Source organism: Anabrus simplex, chromosome 1, assembly GCF_040414725.1.
Source record: "Anabrus simplex isolate iqAnaSimp1 chromosome 1, ASM4041472v1, whole genome shotgun sequence".
Taxonomy (NCBI): Eukaryota; Metazoa; Arthropoda; class Insecta; order Orthoptera; family Tettigoniidae; genus Anabrus; species Anabrus simplex.
In genome coordinates this window covers 1,767,708,136-1,767,734,877 of record NC_090265.1, presented here as the reverse complement: position 1 = coordinate 1,767,734,877, position 26,742 = coordinate 1,767,708,136, and the positions used below count along the sequence as shown (strand labels likewise).

Below are 26,742 nucleotides of genomic sequence, written 5' to 3'. Positions count from 1 at the left end.
TCAGAAACATCAACAATACAACTTGTCTCTAAGCCCTGTTGTGGAGCCTTAATCCATGCAATGACCTGTGATCTGCAATATTAATGAGACCTATTCTTAACGTGAGAACAACTCTCAAGTCATAAATTTGCATACAAATCCGTGCACGTGGTATTTATAGGTTTCTGTGACGTCATGCCCACCTGCTGACGTCTGGTCTCTAACAACAAGCTATTTTAACCTTCCTGTGCTGATCAGAATTACCAGTAACTTCGAGAGGGCGAGCAACGGTTTTTAAGCCCTCCTTATGGACCCTGTAATACCCCTCGATTTTCTCGTAAGTTACTTCAGAAATTCTGCTGGAATTCCCATTCTATTTCCTCTAGCCTAGAATTAAAACTTCGTTCCAATTACCTCTGTTTTCCGTGTGTGTAGGCTTTGTGCCGCGTTTAGTATAAGATTTTTGTATGCCATCAACAGTTAACACTATATATGACGAAGGGAACCAGAATCACATATAACATTTTTAAAACCATGGATATTTTTTATCCATCATACGGAGGTTGATCCTGTAGATTAGTAATACAAGAGGAAGACGAGGTATGTTTGGAATTAGGTGTCCACGAATTTGTCACTCCCCCCGAATATTCTCTATTCCTCGATCAAATGATAAGACTCCCTGAAGATGGCACTACTGTTGCTCCTCCTTCTAGCCCTATCTTTCAAAATGTTTCTTTCAATATTACGGATGTAGTAGTGCAGGAAACTCCAAAAATATTAATCATCCCACAAGGAAACGATGTAATTGAACATTTCGAAGAAGTTTTCGGGATCCTGGAAGGAACATCGGTGAATTTTGCCTAACATGGGATTAACTATGAAATCTACATAGGTTGCATTTTAATTCGAACATTCTAATAATTAATCTTTTCTTTGCATTCCAGTGGTGCATGCATGATCTTTGCATAATTATAAAAATGACTTCATAGAGACATACAGTAATAGTAACAGGGAATATTTCATTATGGAAATGGTTGTGTCTGTTAGGAAGTTAAAAGAACTTTACGGATAGATTTCTAAATAACATGTGAATGCTTACACAGTTCGGGTTATTCCATTCTCTATTTTAGTCCTGCTGAGAATGGAAATCGGGCAGACTAAGAGGAAAGGCTTACCGTTTCTAATGAAGAAATACAGATTTAGAAGGCAAAATTGTCACCTGTAATGTTAGGTGGTTGCGTACCATTAACGTAAGAGGGTGACCCATTACACATTCCATTATTCCTCCCTTGTCCCTAGACTTTAGGCTAATTAGTTGTAAAGAATGTTGAATTTCCTTGTTGTCCCCTGTGTGATATTTAGGTAGGGAAATCCTAAGCTCATTACTGCGTTATCCACGCGCAGGATACTTCGTGTGCTGAACATATTCGAAAGTAGATCAAGGATAAAAAGAAATAATGGTTCTGCTCGCAGGTGAACAGAATATTTTGTGAGTAGTTCCAAAGATATTACAGCTTTCTAGATAACCTGAAATAAATGTCAGGCTTTGTTTACACAAATAATGTTTGAACTGGACCCGATAGCTTATCTTGCCTGTAACACACACTGTCGGATTTTTTTAACATTCGAGTTTGAACTTTAATTACGGCGAACCGATATGCCCAATGTAAAATGAGTTATATCAATATTTTCCTTCGGCCTTTGCTAGCGAGACGTGGTGTTCAAAGAGTATTATGTCTTCTGTCTCAGTCTCATCCTTGACTTTGGCACTATGAAAGTGACCGAGGTTTGAATGATACTACTATTTCTTATGCAGCCAGGCCCTGTTACCAATAGTGTGAATAGGGTCGGTTGATGCACGCGTTTCGGTGGGGTTGGCAGACTGATATGTACTAGCAACTTCTGGCTCGGCGAGGAAAGCAGCGGGGAACTACCTCACTCATTTCCCTTGTATGCCTCTTTAGCGACATACATACTGTAATTCTGCATTAGGGTGTATAAGACATTATTTTTAATTTGCGGTTGTAGTAAATATTGTCCGGGTTTTGGCTTCTTCTCTAGAAAATGCCCACTTACAAGTGCCGAGCGTTTTTACCTAAATGCCGGGCCATTTACTTAGGCACGTTTATTCTTTAAACAAATTTAAGCGCGCTAAGATAGAGAAGAGTTATACTTGCAGCACACCATATTACTCAAAAACCTCTATTTAACCTGCTCATATAAGTATTAGATAATTAACTTGCTTTTTTGTTGATTATCAGGCTATCATAATTTTGTGAATCTGAATAAGTTATGTTTTTCATATTTTCAAGTTCACCATTAAAGTTAAAAAGCAATCATTAAAAAATACGAAAAAACAAAAAATCTTCTAGTTTTTATAACTATTATCAAAGGTAAATACAAAAAAAATAATTAAAAGTTCAGTTTAGTCAACCACAGAGCACACTACTCGTAGCCATTCTCAGAGTTCTCTTTTCCTGCCACTCCTCATAGGTGTCCAGAAGTCCTGCACAATTGCACTTCAAAAGAAACAACGTTAAATAAACTCAAAAATCGGTCGAAAGATAACGAAAGGTATTCACGGAAACTAACAGCAACAGCGAGGGAGGTACATATCAACTAAGATGACAGGGGGATGAATAATAAAACAGCTGACTTTATACCTACTCTGACCTTGATTAAATCATTTTCGGCTAGTGAGGAATGTATGACAAATGACTTGAAGCTTCGTGAAAGCATGAGTGAAAGATAAATGATATTATGGCTGATTAAACGATTGCATCTATTATGCGACGTTTGGCATTTCTAGGGTTAAAATATATACAGTATGCACCAATTCAATTCGTACGGGCTGTTTGCTTTAGTACCTCAACGCACTGCCAGAAAATAATAAACTGAAAAGGATTTTATTCACTGAAGATATATTCAACAAAGCCTTCAGAATACATATACCTACTATATCTGTTTGCAACCATGTTAACAAAACATACAACTTCTAATAAAGAAAAGCGCACCCATAATCGTGTATCTTTCCTATTCCTACAAGCAAACTGAACACTTGAAATAAACAAAAAACTAAGGGTTCCTGGTACATGTTAATATCTAGTAGAATGTCCCCCAGCCTTTATAACTGCCTGACATCGTCGCCGCATAGAATACACTAATTTCTTGCACATGTCAGAGCTGAGTTACTGCCATTCCTGAAGAATCACACTTTTAAGTTCCTCATTCGTATGTACACGTTGCCTACGGATATATATTCCTCTTTAACGTAGCCCGAAGATATTCGATGGGATTTAAATCCGGAGACTGGAAGGTGTTCTTAGCTGCTTAGGAATGTTCCAGATCAACCGTGTCTTATCAGCAGTGTGTTTTGGGTCATTATCATGCTGGAACATATAAACAGGTGGCATCCCCATTTTTTTCGACACTCTGCTTCACGTTTGCCCACGGGATTGCATTACAGCCCTCCTTGTTCATTATACCGACAATGAAATATGTTACCCACACCTCTGGCTAACATACAGCCCCAAAACATTACAGACCCACCACCGTATTTTACAGTTGGGAGTGTATTTGCCAAATCATTGTCCGTACCAATTTTTCTCCATATTCTGTGGGTGCCATCTGACCAGAAAAGGTTTATTTTTGTCTCATCATACCAGATAACGTCATTCCAGAATTCGTTCTCCTTATTTATATGCTCCTTAGCGAATGTCAGTCTAAGCAGTCTGTTTTTTCAACTTACGTATGGCCTTTTTCCGTGGGATTCTTCCATAGTATCCATGATACAGGATCCGACGGATGGTGGAGTTGCTTACCCGTAATGTACGTTTTATTTCAGTTTTTCAATCGTCAATGTGAATATACGAGACTTGATAAGAAATTGAAGCCTGTACGAACAAAAGAGCCACATACTGTACATGGTAAATTACTTGTTTAATGGTAATATTTTTTGTATATTGTAGCCACATGTATTCATAGTGTAATACTCAAGTTACAATTTTTTTTCAACCACCCGAAAAAAAAGTTCTTATCGTTTCTTTAAACCAACTTTTTCTCAGCTTAGGATAAACGTACAGCAGGAAACATGGGTTTATTTTGAAGCACCCAGTCGTGGTTATACTGTAACCGTACAGTATGATACCGAATTTATGAAGAGTAATATTGATGGGAGGTTGGATGTGTGTATATTAATAGCATTTCCTGTTTCCTATTTAATTATAATGTTGAAAAAGTTTCTTGGCAGACAAAGTAGGGGTCTCCACACTATAAAAACGTAAAATTAAGCAATTTCCTCAATTGTGAGTCTTCGATAGCTCTATCAAACTAAAAAAAAAAAATTCGAAAGTCACTTCCGGCCTAAATGTTGTTCCGGAAACGCAGCCTAAAATCGCTGGTTTCTTTACTCGTTTTCTCTTTTATTCAAATCCTAGCCAAATTAACTTATGTACTTATTTCTTTCTGTAATGTGTTCCTTGGTTCAGTACCCTCACGCGTTTTTTTTTTATTTTTTGAAAAATATCCACACCGAAAAAGGGCTTAGGTGAAACTCTGCATTGACTCACATTTAAAAAAAGCAAACTGCTGATCTGATCGATGATTAAAAAAGGATTGCAATTTTTTAGGAATAAATGAGGAATGTATTCTCATACTCTATTATATTTTATTTGCCTAAAATTAGTAGCTCATATCCCTAGGATGTTTTCAAATTGAGTTGCTTGTCTCAAGGGCTAGAACTGTGGATTTTATGCGCACTTCTTTCTGAAACACTGGCAGTGTCCTCGTAACTGAAAGATGATCATGATAGGTGGTGGTGTTGTCTCCAACGACAACAGTCATCACCATCGACAAGTTTGTAGGAACAAGTGAGACCGGCCAGGCGATTGGAGAGTTGGCCAATGAACGTGTTGTATTGTGTTACGTTACCTAGTAACCCCGCTGTCCACAGTGATTGATGTCATACCTGTTGCAGCCTTCCATTACCATAACTCGGCCCGAGAAAGTGAATAGATTATAGTCGCTTGTTTTAGAAATAATAACCGTTGATGGGATGTGATAACGGAGTCGCGCTTCGAACCTCGCCAGTCCCGTTAGAGTGAATCGAGGGTCAATAGTTCGATTCCCAGTTCTAGATGATGACGATGACCTTTCTGCGCCAAGTTCGTTGGCCCTAATGAGAAATGGAGGGCCGGAAGGCGAGCAGACAAGACGGTGACGTCACTGACAAAAGGGCGGACGATTTACAGTATCACGGGGCGTATTCAGATTCTCAAGTATTCTGACCTTCAGGCTACATGTGTACTCTTCTGGAGCCTCGGTTACAACGTGTTTTGTATCGCGACCGTCGTCCTATGAAGAGTAGCGTTCTAGAGTAGCTCGGTACTGCTGCCCTGTCGTCTAGGAATTCATTCCTATTGGGCTAGGTTCGATTTCAGTTCTGACGTGAATTGAGGATCTGAAACGGGAGGTTCACTCAGCCTCAAAAATTCGAATGAGATTAGTATAGTAAATGTAGAACGGATCGTACTTAATTTTTTTAAATCCGTAGATAATACAAAGTTGTCTAAACAGCTGATCCTTTCACGAGACGGCTCTGTAGCAGGGTTTTCCAAACTTCTTGTCTCCGAGGCCCCCGGAGCATATCGCAAGCAGGTCCAAGGCCCCTTAGCTACAGAACATAATACTGCATTCATTAAACAAAAAACAGAATTTTGTAATAACATGTTTGATTTTATTCATATAATTTAGGACGAATATTTACTTCCTTTGAAAGTTTAATTTAACTCTATAAATGCACAGAAATAATAAACAGTGTGTCACTTTGTTAATAATTGCAACACTCTGGATCTGGAAACTTAGTTGAAAAAAGTCACTGTTGCAGTTGTTGGGTCAGTGGGATGGATGGTGCTAGTTTCCGAAGACGAAGCGTTTTACAAGCGTTGTCACTCGAAAGGAAGGTCAGCCTCCACACGAACTCTGTTTCTGTACTTTGTTTTCATTTGTGTGAGAACAGGAAAGGTACACTCACACAGATATGGATCATAGATCATGAAAGGCATTAAATGCAGTATTTGCTTTCTAGAAATTGTAGGGTATAGGGGATCTATGGATCCAGAAGTCGATCAGAGAGGTGGAGTTGTGAATACATTTATGAAGCTTCCTGGAGCTGAACATGCCACTCCATCTGATACCCATATCACACTCCAATTTATTTTTCACTTTCTCTCTGCCAACATACTTCGGCTAGTTGATCTTCAAGGGAGGGCAGTTAATGTTCAATTTCAAAGAAGGGATTTCTCATCCACGATACTTTATCAACCAGAGACAGAAAATATGGTCTGAGTGTGGATACTAGCGATTCCACGTGTCTCACAATTACATCACGTTTACTGCTTTGTAGTATTTCTTTCTTCCGCTGCTAACTTGTCAAGTTAAATACTGCACGTAAGTTATACAACAGTTTAGACACAGTTCCTAAATTATAATGGTCTATGAATTGCGCGTGTATAGTAAAACTTCAATCTTCAATTACTTACAAATTATTTCTTCGTTATGCCCGACTAAAGAGAGCGATTGAACTTATTTAGCTGATGTCGTTCGCTTTTTTCTCCCAGAATCCCTTCGTCTTTATCGCTGTGGCTTTTCCTGTGATCTTCTGACCAGGTTTTGTTGGTGGCAGTTCCTGGATGGTGTGTAAAGAAGTGATTATCGACTAATTTTCTGAGCTTAGATCTGTCTAATACAGTGCCGTCTGTGATTCCTGTTTCCTGAAGATCTTTTCCAACTTCGAGCGGCCAATTGTTTTTTAGTTTCATTGATGGGCATGGTTCGGAATTCTTTGGTCAATCTCTAATTACTCATTCTGAGAATATGCCCATAAAATTTCAAACGTATTTTCCTAAATGTGTCTCAGATGTTCTCTGAGCATTGATACAGGTCTTGAGATTTCCTTATCATCCATATTCCCCCTGTACAGATTGGTCAAAAAAATTCCTTTAAACTTTTCTTTCTTGCTTTTCTACTTCTTCAACCAATGATCTTCCCCCAGTGATCAGTATTTCAGATGCATATAGTACTTTAGGCTTGATTACAGTGGTATAACGCCTTAATTTGGCATTTCGGGATATGATTTTTTTATTATATCTGTTCCAAGTGAACCTGTATGCTCTTTGTAGATTAGAGAGCCTTTCTTTGTTTCACGATTGAGTCCTGAAGGTTGGATGACTTCTCCCAGGTATTTGAATTTAGACACTTGGAATATTTTGCCATATTGCGTTTTCATTGGTTGTCCATCTACGTACCGAAGAGGTCCTTCCATGTCGTGGATTTGTCTTTTACATCGTTATGCCCTACTCAGGAGTACGGTTGAACTTGCTTAGCTGATGTGTTGGCCTTCTTTTCCTCCCAAAATCTCTTCATCCTCTCGTTGAGCTTCTTCCTTCGTTCATCTGTCCAAGTTATAGTAGCTCTGGTGTTGGGTTTGTCTTCAAAGTGGTGATTGTCGATTTTGGTTCTGAATTTACATCTGGTCTGCACAATGTCTTCTGAGATGTTGATTTCCTGTAGATCTGTTTAATTTCACGAAGCCAGCTGTTCTTCGTTTTTAATGAAAGGGCCAGGCTGAGAATTCTTTTAGTTAGCCTGTTACTGTTCATTCTGATAATGTGTCCATAAAATTTCTATCGTCTTTTCCGAAAAGTGTGAGAATTTTTTTCAGAATGACAATATATCTCCTGGTATGATTTTTTTCCCTCCATATTCCATCTATACACACTGGGCCAAAAACGTTTCGTAAAATTTTCCTTTCTTGTTTCTCAATGTCTTTGGTTAAAGATCCGTCACCAATGATTAACGTTTCTGAGGCATATAACGCTTCGGTTTGATCACTGTATTATAGTGTCTAAGTTTTGCATTCCGAGATATTGATTTTTTATTATACCTGTTCCAAGTGATCCTGTATGCTTTCTGTAATTTGGAAATTCTTTCTTACCGAGCTCGATAGCTGCAGTCGCTTAAGTGCGGGCAGTATCCACCCCTTCCCTGTCCCATCGTCGCCATAAGACCTATCTGTGTCGGTGCGACGTAAAGCAAATAGCAAAAAAAAAAAAAAAAAAAAAAAAAAAAAAAAAAAAAAAAAAAAAGCTTTCTTTATTTGCTTCGCGGTTTAAACCAGAGGGCTGAATAATTTCTCCCAAATATTTAAATTGGTTCACTTGAACAATTTTGCCGAATTTAGTTATCATAGGTTGTCCATCCAAGTATCGTGAGGCTCCTTCCATGTACTGAGTTTTCTCATACGAAATTTGAAGTCCCGTTTTGTTGGCAATTTCATGTAGTTTTTCAATGGAATGAATTGCTTCATGCCTATTATTGGAAAGGATTGCTATGTCATCATGCCGGCCCCGTGGTGTAGGGGTAGCGTGCCTGCCTCTTACCTGGAGGCCCCGGGTTCGATTTCCGGCCAGGTCAGGGATTTTTGCCTGGACCTGAGGGCTGGTTCGAGGTCCACTCAGCCTACGTGATTAGAATTGAGGAGCTATCTGACGGTCAGATAGCGACCTCGGTCTAGAAAACCAAGAATAACGGCCGAGAGGATTCGTCGTGCTAACCACACGACACCTCGTAATCTGCAGACCTTCGGGCTGAGCGGCGGTCGCTTGGTAGGCCAAGGCCTTTCAAGGGCTGTAGTGCCATGGGGTTTGGTTTGGTTTCTATGTCATCAGCAAAGGCCAGACATTGAACGTGAATTCTGTCTTTACGTAGTCTTCCAAGGGTTATTCCTTTAGTTTCCTTTTCCCAGGTCCTGATTACTTTCTCAAGTACAAAGTTAAACAGTAACCGACCGGGCGAGTTGGCCGTGCGCGTAGAGGCGTGCGGCTGTGAGCTTGCATCCGGGAGATAGTAGGTTCGAATCCCACTATCGGCAGCCCTGAAAATGGTTTTCCGTGGTTTCCCATTTTCACACCAGGCAAATGCTGGGGCTGTACCTTAATTAAGGCCACGGCCGCTTCCTTCCAACTCCTAGGCCTTTCCTATCCCATCGTCGCCATAAGACCTTTCTGTGTCGGTGCGACGTAAAGCCCATAGCAAAAAAAAAAACAGTAACCGCGATAAACCATTGACGGACCCCGGTGTTAACAGGAAAAGGCTCAGATATTTCGCCTAGGAATTTAACTTTTGAAGTAGTGCCAGTTAATGTTTGTTTAATTCTCTTGTTTTTTTTTTTTATCCACTTGAAATTCTTCTAGAGTATTGAAAAGTGTTTGACTGTCTATAGAGTCATATGCTTTTCTGAAATCTACAAAAGTAATGACTGTTCGTCTGGTTTTGCGCATTTGGAGGATAGTTTTGATATTAAGGGTTTGTTCTGTACAAGATCTTCCTTTTCGGAAACCTGTCTGGTATTCACCAATTAGATGGTCTGTTTGTTTCTCAAGTCTAGCGAGCAGGGCTTTGGAAAACATTTGTAAGCAACTGGTATCAAGCTAATTCCTCTATTATTATTGATATTGATGTTCGTTTTATCCCCTTTCTTGTGTAGTAGATGGATTAGCGCACATTTCCAATCTTCGGGGATTTCTTCAGTGATCCAGATGTTCTCAAGAATCGCGTGGATTTTCCGGGCTACGCTGTCACCTCCTATCTTCAGCAATTTTCACACGCGTGTAGGCATTCCTGTTTGACTATTGTGTTGTAGAGTTTTACTTTGAGGTTTTTAGATAAACACTTTTTGTTGTAGATATTCCTAGTTATACCGTATGCTCTTTCCATCTTGTCTATCCTTTCTTCTACAGCGGATTTTTCCAAACCTTTTTCTTGAACTGTTTCTCTCAAATATTTGAATGTCTTTATCTTCTTTATTCGACCAATTTCTGTTACTAGAAATTCCGGAGCACTTTTTTTTTTTTTTGTAATAAATTTGTTTTATTCTAGAGAAATTCTTAGACCTGTTCTACTGGCTATTTCTTCCAAGAGACTGGCTTGAATTGCTGCATTTTTCAGGTTTTCTGATCCCCCTGTGGGTGGGGGCGGTAGAATAACACCCACGGTATCCCTTGCCTGTCGTAAGAGGCGACTAAAAGGGACCTCAAGGGCTCTGAACTTTGGAGCGTGGGTTGGCGACCACGGGGCCCTCAGCTGAGTCCTGGCATTACTTCCACTTACTTGTGCCAGGCTCCTCACTTTCATCTATCCTGTCTGACCTCTCTTGGACAACTCTTGTTCTTTTCCGACCCCGACGCTATTAGGTTTGCGAGGGCTAGGGAGTCTTTCATTTTCACGCCCTTCGCGGCCCTTGCCTTCCTTAGGCCGATATCTTCATTTTTCGAAGTGTCGGACCCCTTCCATATTTTCCCTCTGATTAGTGTTATATAGAGGATGGTTGTCCAGTTGTACTTCCTCTTAAAACAATAATCACCACCACCACCACCATCAGGTTTTCTGAAAGTGTGTTAAAATCATCTGCAAATGCTGGACTGTTTATTTCAACACCTCTGTTCTTTCTTCCCAGTGTTATTGGTGATAGCTTGTGTACATTCAGTTTTTCATTCCGAATTCTTACCATATTCTTCAGGACGCAATTGAATACAAATGGAGATAAACCATCACCTTGTATGATTATTATTATTATTATTATTATTATTATTATTATTATTATTATTATTATTATTATTATTAATTCCAGGCCTTCCTAAGTTTCCAACCCACCGTCCGCCACTGAAGGATGTCTGCGAATGATGTGTCTCGAAGTGAATAAAGATCGTGTGTTTAAATTTATCAGAATTATCCGTGTTTATTCTATTGCTTTCTTCACCCGAAGAACGTAACTGAGAATCTATTGGTCGTATATACGAACCGGACTTCACAGAAGCTTCCAGTAAACGTTCCGACACACATTTCGTCTGGTGAATCATACTTGGTTCTTGCAATTCACACTCGCAGCAGAAGCCTGTTCCGTGGTAAACAAAACTGACTCTGTGTTTATGTTTATGCTACTGCTGAGTCATGCGAAGCAACTAATGGAAACCATCCGTCAATTACGGTTATGTGTTAGACGCCACCCACGCCAGCCAAGACTTCCGCCAATTTTGGGCATAGTAATTATTTATTCGTTACTACAATCGTAAGCAGTGTGGCAATCGTACACGAAGTTTTCGGAGACTTTACGCTGAGAAGTTCGCCTCGTTACACTGGAATGGTTCTCTGTTCTATGTCTCTACTCCTCCCCCCCACCCCCCCCCCCCACCCCTTGGCTTGTCGTCGTCATTTTTGGAAGATTACATGCATGTTCAACTCTCTTTATCAACGGCTGATACCATCACAGTGTCCGTCTCCATGGCTAAATGGTTAACGTGCTAACCTTTGGTCACATGGGTCCAAGGTTCGATTCCCGGCAGGGTCGGGAATTTTAACCATAATGGGTTGATTCCGCTGGCACGGGGGCTGGGTGTATGTGTCATCCTCATCACGACGCGCGGGTTATCCGCGGGTGTCAAATCAAAAGACTCGCATCTGACGATCCGAACTTGTCCTCGGACACTCCCGGCACTAAAAGCCATACGCCATTTCACTACCATCACAGTAACGTCCTATAACTATAGCGTCAGCGTCCATGGCACCTTCGCCAACCCTTACGGAAATTATTAAGTGTATTAAAGTCCTTAGGGGACGGACGGGGCCATAACTTCCGTCGGGATCGCATTAAAAAAACTAATTGTTTCCTCGACGTTGGACTGTGCTTGTGCATTGTGTTTGTGCCTACGCCGGGCTGAGTGGCTCAGATGGTTGAGGCGCTGGCCTTCTGACCCCAGCTTGGCAGGTTCGATCCTGGCTCAGTCCGGTGGTATTTGAAGGTGCTCAAATACGTCAGCCTCGTGTAGGTAGATTTACTGAATCGTGAAAGGATTCCTGTGGGACAAAATTCTGGCACCTCGGCGTCTCCGAAAACCGTAAAAGTAGTTAGTGGGACGTAAAGCCAATAACATTATTACTATTATTACTATCGAACATATCAAACATTGAAATACTAGGGCTGATATACGCGTTGTTCTCTAACTTCTAAACATGGAAGTTCCAGAATAATTTGCGTGGAGATCTCACTACACAGTAAACGTCTCAGATTGATCGTACGCTTACGTTGCCATCATTGTCTTTCCTTTCCTTTCCCTTTTTAACCTTTGATTTAACGATTCTATAAAACCTTGATGTGATCACTTACCTGTTCCGTTATATAAAAATCATCAGAATTATGAATTACGTTCGTAAGTTGATAGTAAACTGTCTTAGAAGTGTGTTAAAAGTCGAAGTTCGGGCCTGGCATAGAATATCCATGAACTTACGATGGTATCCTAGAGGTAGTGACTTTTCACGAAAGTTTAAATCATCAGAAGCTGTGGAGATGTCGCTACTCAATCTCGTAATCGTGACGTGTCAGAACGGCACTCCAGGGGGCTGAGACGTACTGCACGACCTGCTTAGCATAGATCGTATCGGTGTGGTGTGCACCTGGGATCAGCACTGCACCGGAAGGGTTTCCTCTGCCTGCGCATTGTTGTTATTGGTGCTTTTGTTGAGGTAGTGGTGGTGTATTTTATCTTAGAAGAGTGTGATGAGTGATGACACAGGACCAGACTGATTTACGAGGATTTGCCACCTTGATAGGATTTCGGCTCTGGTGCTCAATTTCGGCTGATAATCTCGACTTTTTTTTACCCCCTTGTGAAACAATCACCAAGTCTGTGCTCAAAATTGAATAATCTATTTCTGGCAAAGTCGATTGACTCTCTAAAAATATTGTTTATATACGAGAGATCTGTACCGATATATTGACATACATTGAATAAGCAAACTGGTGGCAGGCCTGAAGATAGTTTCCCGTGGTGTCCCGTTTTCACACGCTGTACTTTAATGTCACGGCCGTTTCCTTCCCGATCTTAGCTAGTGCTTGACTGTCCGATCATAGCTAAAAAACCTATCTGATTTAGCTCGGCATTAAAAGCCTGGCAAAAAAATAAAACATTAAAGATCATGTTTCTTTTTATAAGCAAAGGTCGTACACCTTTGGATCTCCAAACACGCGAAGGGGGGAGTCATTTTTTTCTTAAATTGTTTTCCTGTTTAATCTGGTGAAAAAATAAGTATCTCCACTACTTCGAACGATATGTGTGTACCGAGAAAGTTGCTGTGCGTTTCACGTAGCTATCAGCTTGCATTCGGGAGACAGTTGGTTCAAACCCCATATGTTGCTCATTTAGCTTAAATTTGATTTGTCCTTATGGTTTTCATCAGAAATCAGAAATTTCAAAAGATATTTACACGATATTTTGCATGGTGGCGTATTTTATTAATTGGGTAGAAAACGTGGTATAGTATCTTTTTTCAGACACGAGTAGATTCATTTTCAAAAGATAATGATTGTGCAAAAATTAGAACTATGAAACGGAACTGTTAAGAAAATATCTTGTCTGAAGGAATGTCTCATAGAGTTTGAGGAGTACGTCGTTTATAGGTTTTCAAATCATTTCGGAAAAAAAAATCATTTACATTTTCAATGAATTATACGATGTATAGCACAAAATCCATTTCACTGCTATGATTTGATTACAGATTTTTTAATTGCTATACTTTTTTAAACAAATTCTGGAGATAGTGTATATGCTGAGCATGTAACATTTTTGTATACGTTGCATTTGTAATTCCTGAATTACTACGTGTCTGTCCCTTTAAAACCTATAACAACTGAAGGAACATTCAACTCCTACCATTATTATTTGAGGAGTCTGAGGGATATTGGCAAATAAAAACTCTATTCTGGTCCTGATTACCCATCGAGATAAGTACTTGTACTGTTCGTAACCTGGACATAAAATGGTTAGTCGTGTCTCCGGCCGCACTTTTCGTTCCTAATTTGCTGCACTTGCCGACGGGGAATCTAATCCAAGCCCTATGCTCCTCTTTACTGCCTAGCTCGGAGTATTATATTTGCAGTTGTTAAAGTAAGAATTCAAGTGTTTATCGAATTGACTGTTAGAAGTGATATCCGATGTTATTGCCCCTGGCTTCTCACCTTCGAATCAATCAATCAATTAATCAATCAATCAATCAATCACAACTGATCTACTTTTTGGGCAGTCGCCCTGGTGGCAGATTCCCTATCTGTTGTTTTCCTAGTCTTTTCTTAAATAATTACAAAAAATTTGGAAATTTATTGAACATCTCCCTTGGTAAATTATACCAATCCTTAACTCCCCTTCCTATAAACGAATATTTGCCCCAATTTTTCCTCTTGAATTCCAACTTTTATCTCCATATTGTGATCTTTCCTACTTTTAAAAACATCACTCAAACTTATTCGTCTGCTAATGACATTCTATGCCATCTCCCGGCCATTCCTGTAGTTCAGAATCGACGAAAAACTAGCGATCCCACGACTATGATCACTGTATCAACAGTGGCGTAAAGCTACAGACTGCTTGTTTTGTTTCGACTTGACTTGCTGAACAGGGGTTAAGATGCGGGTTAATGTGATAGTGAGACCCTGGGAGTGGTGCTACAAATAATAGTTCGCTTTCTCATTTACCACGAAGATTATTGGAGTACCTAGCTGTGGAGAGCGAATTACTAATTTACATACTGTAGTCCTTATCTTGGCGAGTCATCGCCTTCCACTGGCAGCTAAGACGAGAAAGTTCTTACGAAGAGAAATTAAGTGGGGTCAGGTGTTAGACACTGTGTTTATTAGCGCCCAAAATGACAGGCTCCAGCCACAAAGATAACGGAAGAATTTGAGGCGTTACATATTGCTGTCTGCCCTCAGACACCAACATGCAATCACCCTGTTAGCTAGTTAACAGTTTCCACCGAGTGTGTTGTGTACGCGGTGTGAGTCGCAGCTGTGAGCTTGCATTCGGGTTCGAACCCTATTGTCTGTAGTTTCGCTCTTTCGCACCAGGCAAACGCTTGGGCTGTACAGTAATTAAGACCACGGTCGCTTCCTTCCCGCCGAGCTAAGTTGGTACATGGTTTCGGTCATATAGCTTTTTTGAGCTTGTAGATGGGAGATAGTGCTGTCGGATCCCAGCGCCCGCTGCCCTGGAAATTGTTTTCCGTGGTTTCGCCCCAAACAAATGCTGGAGTTGTACGTTAAGGCCACGGTCGCTGCTTTCGTAGTCGTACGCCTGTCGTATCCCATTGACGCCATAAAACCTGTCAGTGATAGTGCGCGTAAAACAATAGCAGTAGTCTCCAGCGAAAATTCTATCTCGTATTTATTAAAGCACATTCAAAGAATAGTTACAAGCTGAAGGCCCTAAGTGTTGTCATTTTAAACACTTTCTCTTCTTGGAATCGGGTAAAAGAAGTCCTCGAGCGCAATATTGACCGAAAGGAAAGAACAATTTGTAGAAAATGAAAATCCTCAGTCTGTTTCCATCATTCGACCGGGTCAGACAATGTTACCTAGCAACCGTGCAGGCTGTGATGTAAGGTATGGATGGATGGTCAGACAATGTTACCTAGCAACCGTGCAGGCTGTGATGTAAGGTATGGATGGATAGTCAGACAATGTTACCTAGCAACCGTGCAGGCTGTGATGTAAGGTATGGATGGATGGTCAGACAATGTTACCTAGCAACCGTGTAGGCAGTGATGTAAGGTATGGATGGATGGTCAGACAATATTACCTAGCAACCGTGCAGGCAGTGATGTAAGGTATGGATGGATGGTCAGACAATATTACCTAGCAACCGTGCAGGCAGTGATGTAAGGTATGGATGGATGGTCAGACGGTGTTACCTAGCAACCGTGCAGGCTGTGATGTAAGGTATAGATGGATGGTGAGACAATATTACCTAGCAACCGTGCAGGCTGTGATGTAAGGTATGGATGGATGGTCAGATAATATTACCTAGCAACCGTGCAGGCTATGTCTTTTGGCTGGTTGCCGTCTGACATTAGCAGCCATTGATGGATGGCCATGACCGAGAGACATACTTACGATCATTTGATTTTCGCAGTGGAGAAAAGGGTTTTTTTAAAATTTTATTTTATATTTTACTCTTTGCGCCACAGTCTCCCAATATGTCCGCTGTCGGCTGCATCAGAATAACAACAGTTATGTAAATGTATTATTTAAGACAAGTAAAGCACGATATTAGAGCAAAGAAGTCACCATGTAGCGGCAAGGATAGGAATTGCGCCGGCTGCCGAAGCCTGTCGCACTCCTTTGGGGCAATGATTAATGACTGACAGATGAAATGAAATAATACTGGAGAGTGTCGCTGGAATGAAAGATGGCAGGGAACAGCGGAGTACCCGGAGAAAAACCTGCCTCGCCTCCGCTTTGTCCAGCACAAATCTCACATGAAGTGACCGGGATTTCAACCACGGAACCCAGCGGCGAGAGGCCGGCGTGCTGCCGCCTGAGCCACGGAGGTTCTAAGGAACAATTTATCATCATATACATTTCCTTGCCAGTTAATACGCAGAGGTTTATCTACACTATGCCAATAAAAGGATGGATTTTTTTACATTTTATAATGAGTTTATATAATAATAATATTCGCAACAAATTGCCCTAAATGCAGCTTGTAACACTCGTAACATAATAGAATGAGGCAAGTTAATTGGTAAAGGGTAAAGTGTTTATTGAACTCGTATGTTTAAAGAGCAAGACAAAAATATTTCATTACAAAGGACCATGATACTGGACGAGGCATGGAAGGTCTGACGCCGATTCTTTACTACAAGGTACTAGTCAGTTTCTATGTTAGGAATTGACGCATTGTACAGTGAAACCTGTTCGAAACTCATGGAATCACGTCTCTTTTCCGCTGAGCTCAGGTTTCCGTTGAGAACAAATAAACGTGATGCAAGTTAGATTGCACTCGCGTGTTGTTTCTGCACAGTAGTCTGGGATGTTTTCTGCTCACTTTACCGCGTTGTGGACCTTGTACGATAAACAACAGACTACTGTATGTTATAACACTGTTTACTTTATTAATCATTACACAAGAGAGAGACTACATTAAAAATGTCCTTTTTACTGCTTTTCATGTACTCAAGGAATGTATTTATTTATTAGTGCCTTTTTACAGTGGCGAAGTTAGGACTCGAGGCCCCCTCTTACACTTAACCACATACTAATTAAAATCTTAAATAACATGCTAAGACTTAAAATAGTTAAAACTACATACATTAATAGTATTAAAAATGAATTTAAATACATTACTATCTAAATTAAATTTAAAACTAATTAATATTAAAAACTCTTAATAATGACTAATCCTCAAACACGCACACATTCAGTCAGCTGTCCTCAGCAGGTAGTCTCGGCAGGCGACCTTAAATCTTGATAGAGAGCTGGTTTCTCTGACCAGAGCTGGCAGGGAATTCCATAATCTGGCGCCGGTCACCACAAATGATCTATTAATGTTATTTGTGCAGTGGGCTGGAATAGAAAGACATGATCTCGAACGTGTGTTTAAGTTCTGAAATGATGATAAAAAAGGTGAATACAAAAGAAATATACAGTGGCTGATTTTCAGCTAATATTGTAAACACCATCGTTAAAATGTGTAGCTGCCGACGTTTATCAGGTTTCAGCCACGAGAGAGCCTGATAGTATGGGGTGATATGAACATCATACCTGATATTGTAAATAAATCGCAGGCAGGAATTCAGTGCTCGTTGAAGTTTGTGTTTCGTGTCTGGTCATGCCATCTAACATGACGTCACAATAATCAAGAATAGGAAGAACCAGTGTTGAATTTCTCGTAACAATGACTATATTTTAAATGTACAAGAATTCATTTTTCGACATAACTTGTAGGATTGTCACCATTACTGTTTTCCTTAAAAGATTAAAAAAATTCAAAAAATGCCGGGCTGAGTAGCTCAGACGTTAAGAACTCTGGACTTCCGAATTCATCTTGGCAGGTTCGATCCTGGTTCTGTACGGTGATATCTGAAGGTGCTCAAATACGCCAGTATCGTGTCGGTACATTACCGGACACGTAAAAGAACTCCAGCGGACAAAATTCTGGCTCCTCAGCGTGTACGAAAACGGTAGAAGTACATGGTTAGTGGGCCATATAATCAGTAATCAACTTGTAAACATTTCGTCTCTCATCATGAATGAAAAATTACACATAAAATTGTATATTTCCCGCTTTACACTGGGAAACTGTTTCCGTGTCCGCTTTGGACAGGTTCCGCTGAGTACATATTTTAGTTTTAATCTCATGGCGCCATGGAATATTTCCGTTTATCCCAGGTTTCCGCTATGTACAGGTTCCGTTGCAAACGGGTTTCACTGTACATTCTTAATTATTTTATTTATATTCGACGTAACAGGTATACCAGAGGGACTTTTTTCTCCGAAATATCTGAAAATTAAATGGGTTCCCCGCTGTACCGCGCTGGTCACTTCACTGAAGATAGTACAAGTTTTACGCTTCGTGATAAGGTTAAGACCACGCCTCGAGGAAGGAAGGTGAGGAGAGGCGGAAATGGACTGTGATGTAGCAGTGGGATCGAAAACATACGGCTAGGAGCAGCAATAATGCAGACAGAGTAGGCGAAACTATGCGGAAGAAATATATTTCCTTTTGTTGTATTTAGTTTGTTGCTTGGAAAGGGACTGTGAATTCTGAACGGTTGCAAATATTTTAACGTCAATTAGCTACAGCTTTCGTACGTAGACAGTAATGATCCTGCTACCTCTTGTGGATATTACCAACTTTGTGGCGGTGAAAAGACAAAATTCCTTCTAACCATAACTACGATTTGTCTTCACGCCAGTGTCTAACTCCGTAGGTGGAACAGATACCAATAATTTAAGCTCCTTCGTGGAGAACGTTTGGTGCTGACATTGTATTTAAATGACTCCATTAACATGACGCATTGCCGCCTGAATTACAGGTTCAAAGACAGCGTCGCCTCTGTCTGCAGTGAAATGAGAATCAGACTAGAATCGGAATGATATACCATGAAGTTTACAAGGTCATCCGTGTGCGTGAACTTGCTGAAGTGCCTTGATCTTCAGCTGGAAACCGTGTGGTAGAACATCATCCTCTGTGTCAACATTTTGCACTTCATTCGGAGGCTGGACACACCCCGAACTGAGTCGCTCAGAGCGCAGTCTGATGTCGGTAGATTTACCAGCACGGAAGAGAACTCCTGCGGGACAAAATTCCTGCACCTTGGTTTCTCTGAAAATCGCTCAGAGCATGAAAAAAATTACCATTTTGCACCCTTTTTAAAAACATTTAACGTATTTAATGCCCGTCAGCTGTATACCACAAAGCAATCATCAATCACTACTGATCTGCGTTTAGGGCAGTCGCCCACGGGGAAAATTTCTGATCTGTTGTTTTCCTAGCCTTTTCTTAAACGATTGCAAAGAAATTGGAAATTTATTGAACATCTCCCATGGAAAGTTATTCCAATCCCTAACTCCCCTTCCTATAAAACGAATATTTCTTCCAATTTGTCCTTTTGAATTCCAACTTTATCTTCATATTGTGATCTTTCCTACTTTTAAAGACGCCACACAAACTTATTCGTCTACTGATGTCATTCCATTCCATCTCTCCACTGACGGCTCAGAACATACCACTTAGTCTAGCAGCTCGTCTCCTTTCTCCCAAGTTTTCCCAGCCCAAACTTTGCAACATTCTTGTAACGCTACTCTTTTGTCGGAAATCACTCAGAACAAATCGAGCTGCTTTCTTAGAATTTTTTCCAGTTCTTGAATCCAGTAATTCTGGTGAGAGTCCCATACACTGGAATCATACTCTAGTTGGGGTCTTACCAGAGACGTATATGCCCTCTCGTTTACATCCTTACTACAACCCCTAAATGTCCTCACAACCATGTGCAGAGGTCTGTACCCTTTATTTACCATCATATTTTATGTGATTACCCCAATGAAGATCTTTCCTTGTATTAAGACCTGGGTACTTACAATGATTCTCAAAGGGAATTTTCACCCCCATCAACGCAGTAATTAAAACTGAGAAGACTTTTCCTATTTGTGAAACTCACAATCGACTTTTAACCCCGTTTATCATCATACCATTGCCTGCTGTCCATCTCACAACACTATCGAGGTCATTTTGCAGTTGCTCACAATCCTGTAACTTATGTATTAATCTGTACAGAATAACATCTGCAAAAAAGCCTTATCTCTGATTCCACTTCTTTACACATATCACCATCCACCTTTATGGTTGATGCATGGTTTTTATAGAGACCATTTAGTAATGATATTAAATGCGGTGGAACGCCAAATTCCTGTAGCACCTGCCACAATTTATCCCACATAACACAATCAAAGGCCTTTTTTGTAGTCAAAGAAATAAAACAAGGCAGGGACACAAAACTCGCGAGTTTTCTTGATTATCTGCCTTATGTTCAGGGTTGACTCTCATGTTCATTTACCTGCGACAAAGCCTGTTTGAATGAAAAAAATGAAAACCTACAACCTGTTTTCCAGTCATTGACCGGGTCAGGGATGGAATGAATGAAGCAGATAGGTTATTAGTACGATGGGGTCGCCACTCCCAAAGTGATTTATTAATGACTAATAGATGCTATGAAATGAGAATGGAGAGTGTTGCTGGAATGAAAGACGACAGGGAAAACCGGAGTACCCGGAGAAAAACCTGTCCCGCCTCCGCTTTGTCCAGCACAAATCTCACATGGAGTGACCGGGATTTGAACCACGGTATCCAGCAGTGAGAGGCCGACGCGCTGCCGTCTGAGCCACGGTGGCTACACAAAGCCTGCTTGTTCTGCGGAAATCTGAGGTCGCAGGAATGGTATATAATATAATATAATATAATATAATATAATATAATATAATATTCCAAAACACGAACGAAGATTAGTAATAACTATTTTGAATACAAATTGTAATCTCCTGTCCTGTATCCCCTCGCGGTTGTGCGTCATGCCTTCTTACCCAGTCATCTACGCAGCACCATACCGGTTTACCGCTAGATTTGATAAACTAAAGTAGCAATGGTATATGAGTGTGAAGGAACAAGATGTTGCCATAATGGTTGTTACGGAAAGGCTGTATGTACTGACGTTGAGTAAGCCGCCATCCTTCCGGCCAGCTACCATTTCCTGTGGGACGCATAACTCAGCGAATTGGTTCACAAAGCTCTTCTCTGTGACTCTGTTCATATCGTCATGTCGGCTGTGTTTTACACTTCTCTTATGTAAGGTGAATGACATTTAGTTCAAAATGTGATAAGTTTTGATCGTGAGAGTGATGTGAATTATTTTCCTGTTCCAGGCGGCAACCCACGGACGGCGAGCTGTATTGTCAGCCGCACATCCCCGCCGCCGCCACGGACCCAGACACCGGCCAGGACAAGCTCAAGGTACGTAGCATTCCCCTTTCATGTTTTAATTGTAACTTTAGACATCGGTACAGGGATTTGAAAGTCCCACCACTGTGCATTTGTTTTATTGTTGAAGTCATTTCTTAGCCGACAAAGCAGGGTGCCCATACTACGAAAAAGTAAAATTAAGCAATTTCCTCAATTGTGCCGAAAGTTGAAGACCTAAAGGGCTCGAAAAGGTTTCAAATTATGAGCCTATCACTTCCGCCCTAAATGCAGTTCTTAAGAAAGCCTAAAATGGCTTGTTTCTACTAGTTTTCTTATTCAAATCCTAGCCAAATTAACTTATTTACCGGTACATAATTCTTTCTGTAATGCTTTCTTTGGTTCAATACCCTCAGGCGTTTTTTTAATTTTTTGAAAAATGTCCACAGCGAATGTAGTTCTATGGACTTCAGTGAAACCCTGCATTAACTCACATCGTAGTGGTGCTTAAGTGAAAAAATGCATTGACTCACATTAGCGCTCGTAGTGGTAGGAAAACTCAAACTCCTAATCTAATCGACCGGATGACGATTAAGAAAAGGATTTCAATTTTTAGAAATAAATAAATAATATATTCTCCTAGTCCGACTCATTGGCTGAATGGTTAGCGTTGAGGCCTTCGGTTCAGAGGGTCCCGGGTTCGATTCCCGGCTGGGTCGGGGATTTTAATCGCCTCTGATTAATTATTCTGGCCCGGGGACTGGAAGTTGGTGTTGTCCCAACATTTTCCTCTTCATATTCAGACAACATACCACACTACCAACCATCACAGAAACACGCAACAGTGATTACATCCCTCCATATAGGGTTGGCGTCAGGAAGGACATCCGGCCGTAAAACAGAGCCAAATCCACATGTGCGACAGAGTTCGCACTCGCGACCCCACAGGTGTGGGAAAAGCGGTACAAAAAGAGGAAGAAGAAGAAAGAATATATTCTTCTACTTTATTATAATTTATTTACCTAAAATTCGTAGCTCATATCCCTAGTCTGTTTTCAATATTGAATTGCTTGCCTGAAGGAACGTGTATTTTTGAATCAGAGCAACAAATTTAACATTCGTGTTTTCTACGTACCTTACCAAACCATGCAGGCCATCACTGATCTCGATCTCTGAATAAACAACGGAGACAGTAATTGAAAGTGTCACATTACCGTGTGGGGAAGCTATAGAAGTGGGAACTCTTCCCAGAAAGAAGGTATGTGGACACGCATATGGTGTGAACAAAATTATTTCTACCCAAGAATTGAATGTTACAGGCCTCAAATCAGTATCAGCAGCAAAGGACGCTTTGGTTAAATATGACAGACATAAGTGAATTTTTTGTTGATGTTTTGTTTATTATATCTGCCCCCACCGAAGTTGGTACAAAAGACAGATCTCGTTTCAGATTTTACAAATCCCATTCGGTAGATGGCTGAAATCAGAATTTTTGTAAGACAAGGGTAATTGTGGGTTTCATTAACAGCCAAAATTAGTTCAAGAGCAAATGTCAGTTGTGAGCTCATATAGAGCAAGGAAAATGACAGAATTTATGTAATAGGCCTATGAAGTGATTAGTTAGTATTTGACTTAGCATGTACAACTGTGGTCAGCAGTGTAAAACAAAGGCATGTCCAAAGTTACCCCACATGAGGGCCTAACTTTGGACACCCTTATATTTTTTAAACTTTTCGTGCATAAAATGATGTCCGACCCGGATTAAACGTAACATATATTTAATGTAGTGGAAGCCTCCGCGGCTCAGGCGGCAGCGCGTCGGCCTCTCAATGCTGGTTTCCGTGGTTTAAATCCCGGTCCCTCCACGTTACATTTGTGCTGGACAAAGCAAAGGCGGGACAAGTTTTCCTCCGGGTACTCCAATTTTCCCTGTCATTCAGCAACTCTCCAATATCATTTAATTTCATATGTCAGTCATTAATCATTGCCCCAGAAGAGTGCGACAGGCTTCGGCAAGCGACACAATTCCTATCCTCGCCGCAAGATGGGGCTTCATTCATTCCATCCCTGACCCGGTCACTAACTAGAAACCTTGTTGCAGGTTTTCATTTAATTCATATATTTAATGTGGTTTCTCTTAAAGAGTTTGGTGTCAATAACTATTTTATCTTTCTAACTGTATCAATTGTTAACAGTTTAGTCCGAATTTACCCCGTTTAACGGTACCTTGACATGTGCTGCACTAGGGGACACTAAATGACATAACATCTTTTACCTACTACCTAATCAAAGAGTAGGGGTTTTCAAAATAGTTTCGCATTTGAAATGTAGGCCTGTTCTTGACAGTATCAAAAAGTTATTTTCCCGCATACTTCGTGGCCTACTCTAATACGTCACTGCCTTTACAATGTGCCTACATCACAAAGTTAGTGATTTTTTTGTTTTTAATTTGCTTTACGTTCCACGGACACAGGTAGGTCTCAATAGTGACGATGGGATAGGAAAGGGCTAAGAGTGGGACGGTAGCCCCAGGATTTGCCTGGTATGAAAGTGGCAAACCATGGAAAACCATCTTCAGAGCTGATAACTACGCGACCCAAACCGCAGTCACTCGCGCGGTTTAATGAACAGTGTCATCCTATCACTATTCCCAATGTTCACATCTAATCATAAGAATTAACTAATGTATTTTACTACCCATCTGCCGCCTCATGCGTGGAAGGTCCGATTTCCTCTCAACTTCCGCATGCACAATGATGATGATAGTATATTTTTTTATTAATACAACTTCCCCCATGAGGAGTCTGCCACAAGGACATAATAGGAATAATTTCCCTACGGCGTCTGTGAAGATGCAACACTGTACGCTTTCTGAACGTTTCTTGTTATCATTTGATCTTCGAAAATAATATCTAGGTATATTGGTTTGTAAGTTACTCTCCGAAGACCAGTTCGTTTGTCACAGATATAGAGGACATTTCCCTCGATGCCTGTCTGTGCAAGAAAGATAACTCGTCAAGAATTAGTAGCGCATTCACGAAATAAGCTGACGCTGCTGATACCAAGGCCCTGATAATCCTAACGTGTTAGATATTGACCATTTCACCACTCTTGTCCTATATCGATTACCTACGGACATTCTTGGCTTGCAATTCTCTGAACCATGTGGCAAACAGCTGACTGTTGACCTTTCTACGGACAGCTGCTGGTCAATGGCTGTCCTATGAGCAATTTTAAGAGATAAATTATCTTCAGAATTTGAAATTTTAAAGCCGGGCTAGGTGGCTCAGACGGTTGAGGCGCTGGCCTTCTGACCTCAGCTTGGTAGGTTCGATTCTGGCTCAGTCCAAAGGTATTTGAAGGTGCTCAAATATGTCAGCTTCGTGTCGGCAGATTTACTGGCACGTAAAAGAACGGGACTAAATTCCGGCACCGCGGCGTCTCCGAAAACCATGAAGGTAGTTAGTGGGACGTATTATTATTATTATTATTATTATTATTATTATTATTATTATTATTATTATTATTATTATTATTATTGCGCTTTTACGATCGCATTGGGCAACTGTAGTCAATTTCTATCCGGTCTTCTATGATGTTTTATGTTGTTTTTTTTTTCTTTCTGTCCTTCCAGTATTTCTTCATTCTATGTGATCATCGTTTTCATTCTTCTTCTGAAAATACCCTTTTTGTTGTTTCTCTTTTATCAATTTTTGGTAGGAATCTAATTTTAGTCTTCTTCAATTTATGTACTTTGATTATTTATTCTTTAAATCTTCAGTGTTATGTCTAATTCTTTGATGTCTTCTTTTATTTCTTTTATCCAGACAGGTTGTTGTTTTTGTTTTCAAAGCTTCTCCAAAATTCAGCGTATTAACCAGCCTTGTTCTCAGCATATGACCAAAGAATGATATTCCCGACTTTCTTACGAAATTCATTAGAGGTTCTATTTCCTGATTTACTGCTACACGTTTTATATTATTATTATTATTATTATTATTATTATTATTATTATTATTATTATTATTATTATTATTATTATTATTATTATTAATGAGATTTCGAACAGCAACAATGCATCTGGATAATTCACAAAATAATGTGAACTTCTCTTCGTGTTCATGGAGAGGAAAGCCCTTTCGAGTGCTCTAAAAACTGCTTTGGTTATAGTTCTTATCCGTTTCAACCTCCGAGGCCGGAGATTTTGCAAGTTAAAGTATCGTACACTTTGTTACCGATGATCGATCGGAGATTTACGGTAGAGCCTACCCATGCAGTGTTTAGTCTCGTTTCCTGATGCGCCGTTAAAGAACGAATATCAATGCTAGTATGTAGTAAATCGTTGTTCAGTGTCTATGCTATCTGCCACTACCCCCTGTGGGTGGGGGACGCAGATGAAGAATACACCCACGGTATCCCCTGCCTGTCGTAAGAGGCGTCTAAAAGGGGCGTTCAACGGATGATGAGACTGGAACCATGATATTACTTGTCATTAGTACCATTACGTGAGGAACACCATGGGTCGATGTTCCTTGCGATTAGTACCATTACGTGAGGAACACCATGGGTCGATGTTCCTTGCGATTAGTACCATTACGTGAGGAACACCATGGGTCGATGTTCCTTGCGATTAGTACCATTACGTGAGGAACACCATGGGTCGATGTTCCTTGCGATTAGTACCATTACGTGAGGAACACCATGGGTCGATGTTCCTTGCGATTAGTACCATTATGTGAGAAACACCAAGGCTCTGGGCGTTGCCTGTGATTAGTACCATCGTGTGCATTCCACCTTGACGGGGGAACAGGCACCCTGGACTACATGCACGAGAAGGTGCCGCGCGCTGCGCTAAATTGTGTTGGTTCCCCTGTATTCAGAATAGGTCTGCGTTACCTGTGAGTAATACCACTGTGTGAGGAACACCATGGGTCTGCGTTGCTTGCGATTAGTACCTTTATGTGTAACGTTGCATGGGTCTACATTACTTCTGATTAATATCACTATGCGAGGAACACCACGAGTCTGCGTTACCTGCCATTAGTACCACGATGTGAGGAACACCATGGTTCTGCTTTACCAGTGATTAGTACCGTTATGAGGGACCAGTGACCTGGATTTTGGATCCCTTTGGACAACAACTATCAACTCGATAAATAAGGCATTGTGAACTGGAACCACTGATCGTTTTGGATTCACGGTCATTTTTCATAACCATTAATTTCACATTCTAGTCAGTGGATACAGTTTGAAGTTTTAATTATCGTTTCATTTCATTTCATTTAACGTCGTATCATTAGAGGCCGATGACCTAGATGTTAGGCCCCTTGAAGCATTAAACATCCTCATAATCAGAGACAGCTTAACCGTCTAAGAGTACCTGGTGAATGGCCTTGCGGTTAGGAGTGCGCAGCTATGAGCTTGC

The 26,742-nt window shown here is 40.6% G+C and overlaps 1 protein-coding gene across 2 annotated transcripts in view; it reads left to right on the top strand.

Moving 5' to 3' along the window:
• Positions 1 to 26,742, top strand: part of RapGAP1 (Rap GTPase activating protein 1) — a 486,157-nt gene that overhangs the window by 109,606 nt on the left and 349,809 nt on the right. For both annotated transcript variants that reach the window (XM_067138544.2, XM_067138543.2), the window contains exon 2: positions 21,284 to 21,371. In XM_067138544.2, coding sequence (XP_066994645.2) covers positions 21,284 to 21,371 — 88 coding nt within the window. The remainder of the gene's footprint in view (positions 1 to 21,283; positions 21,372 to 26,742) is intronic.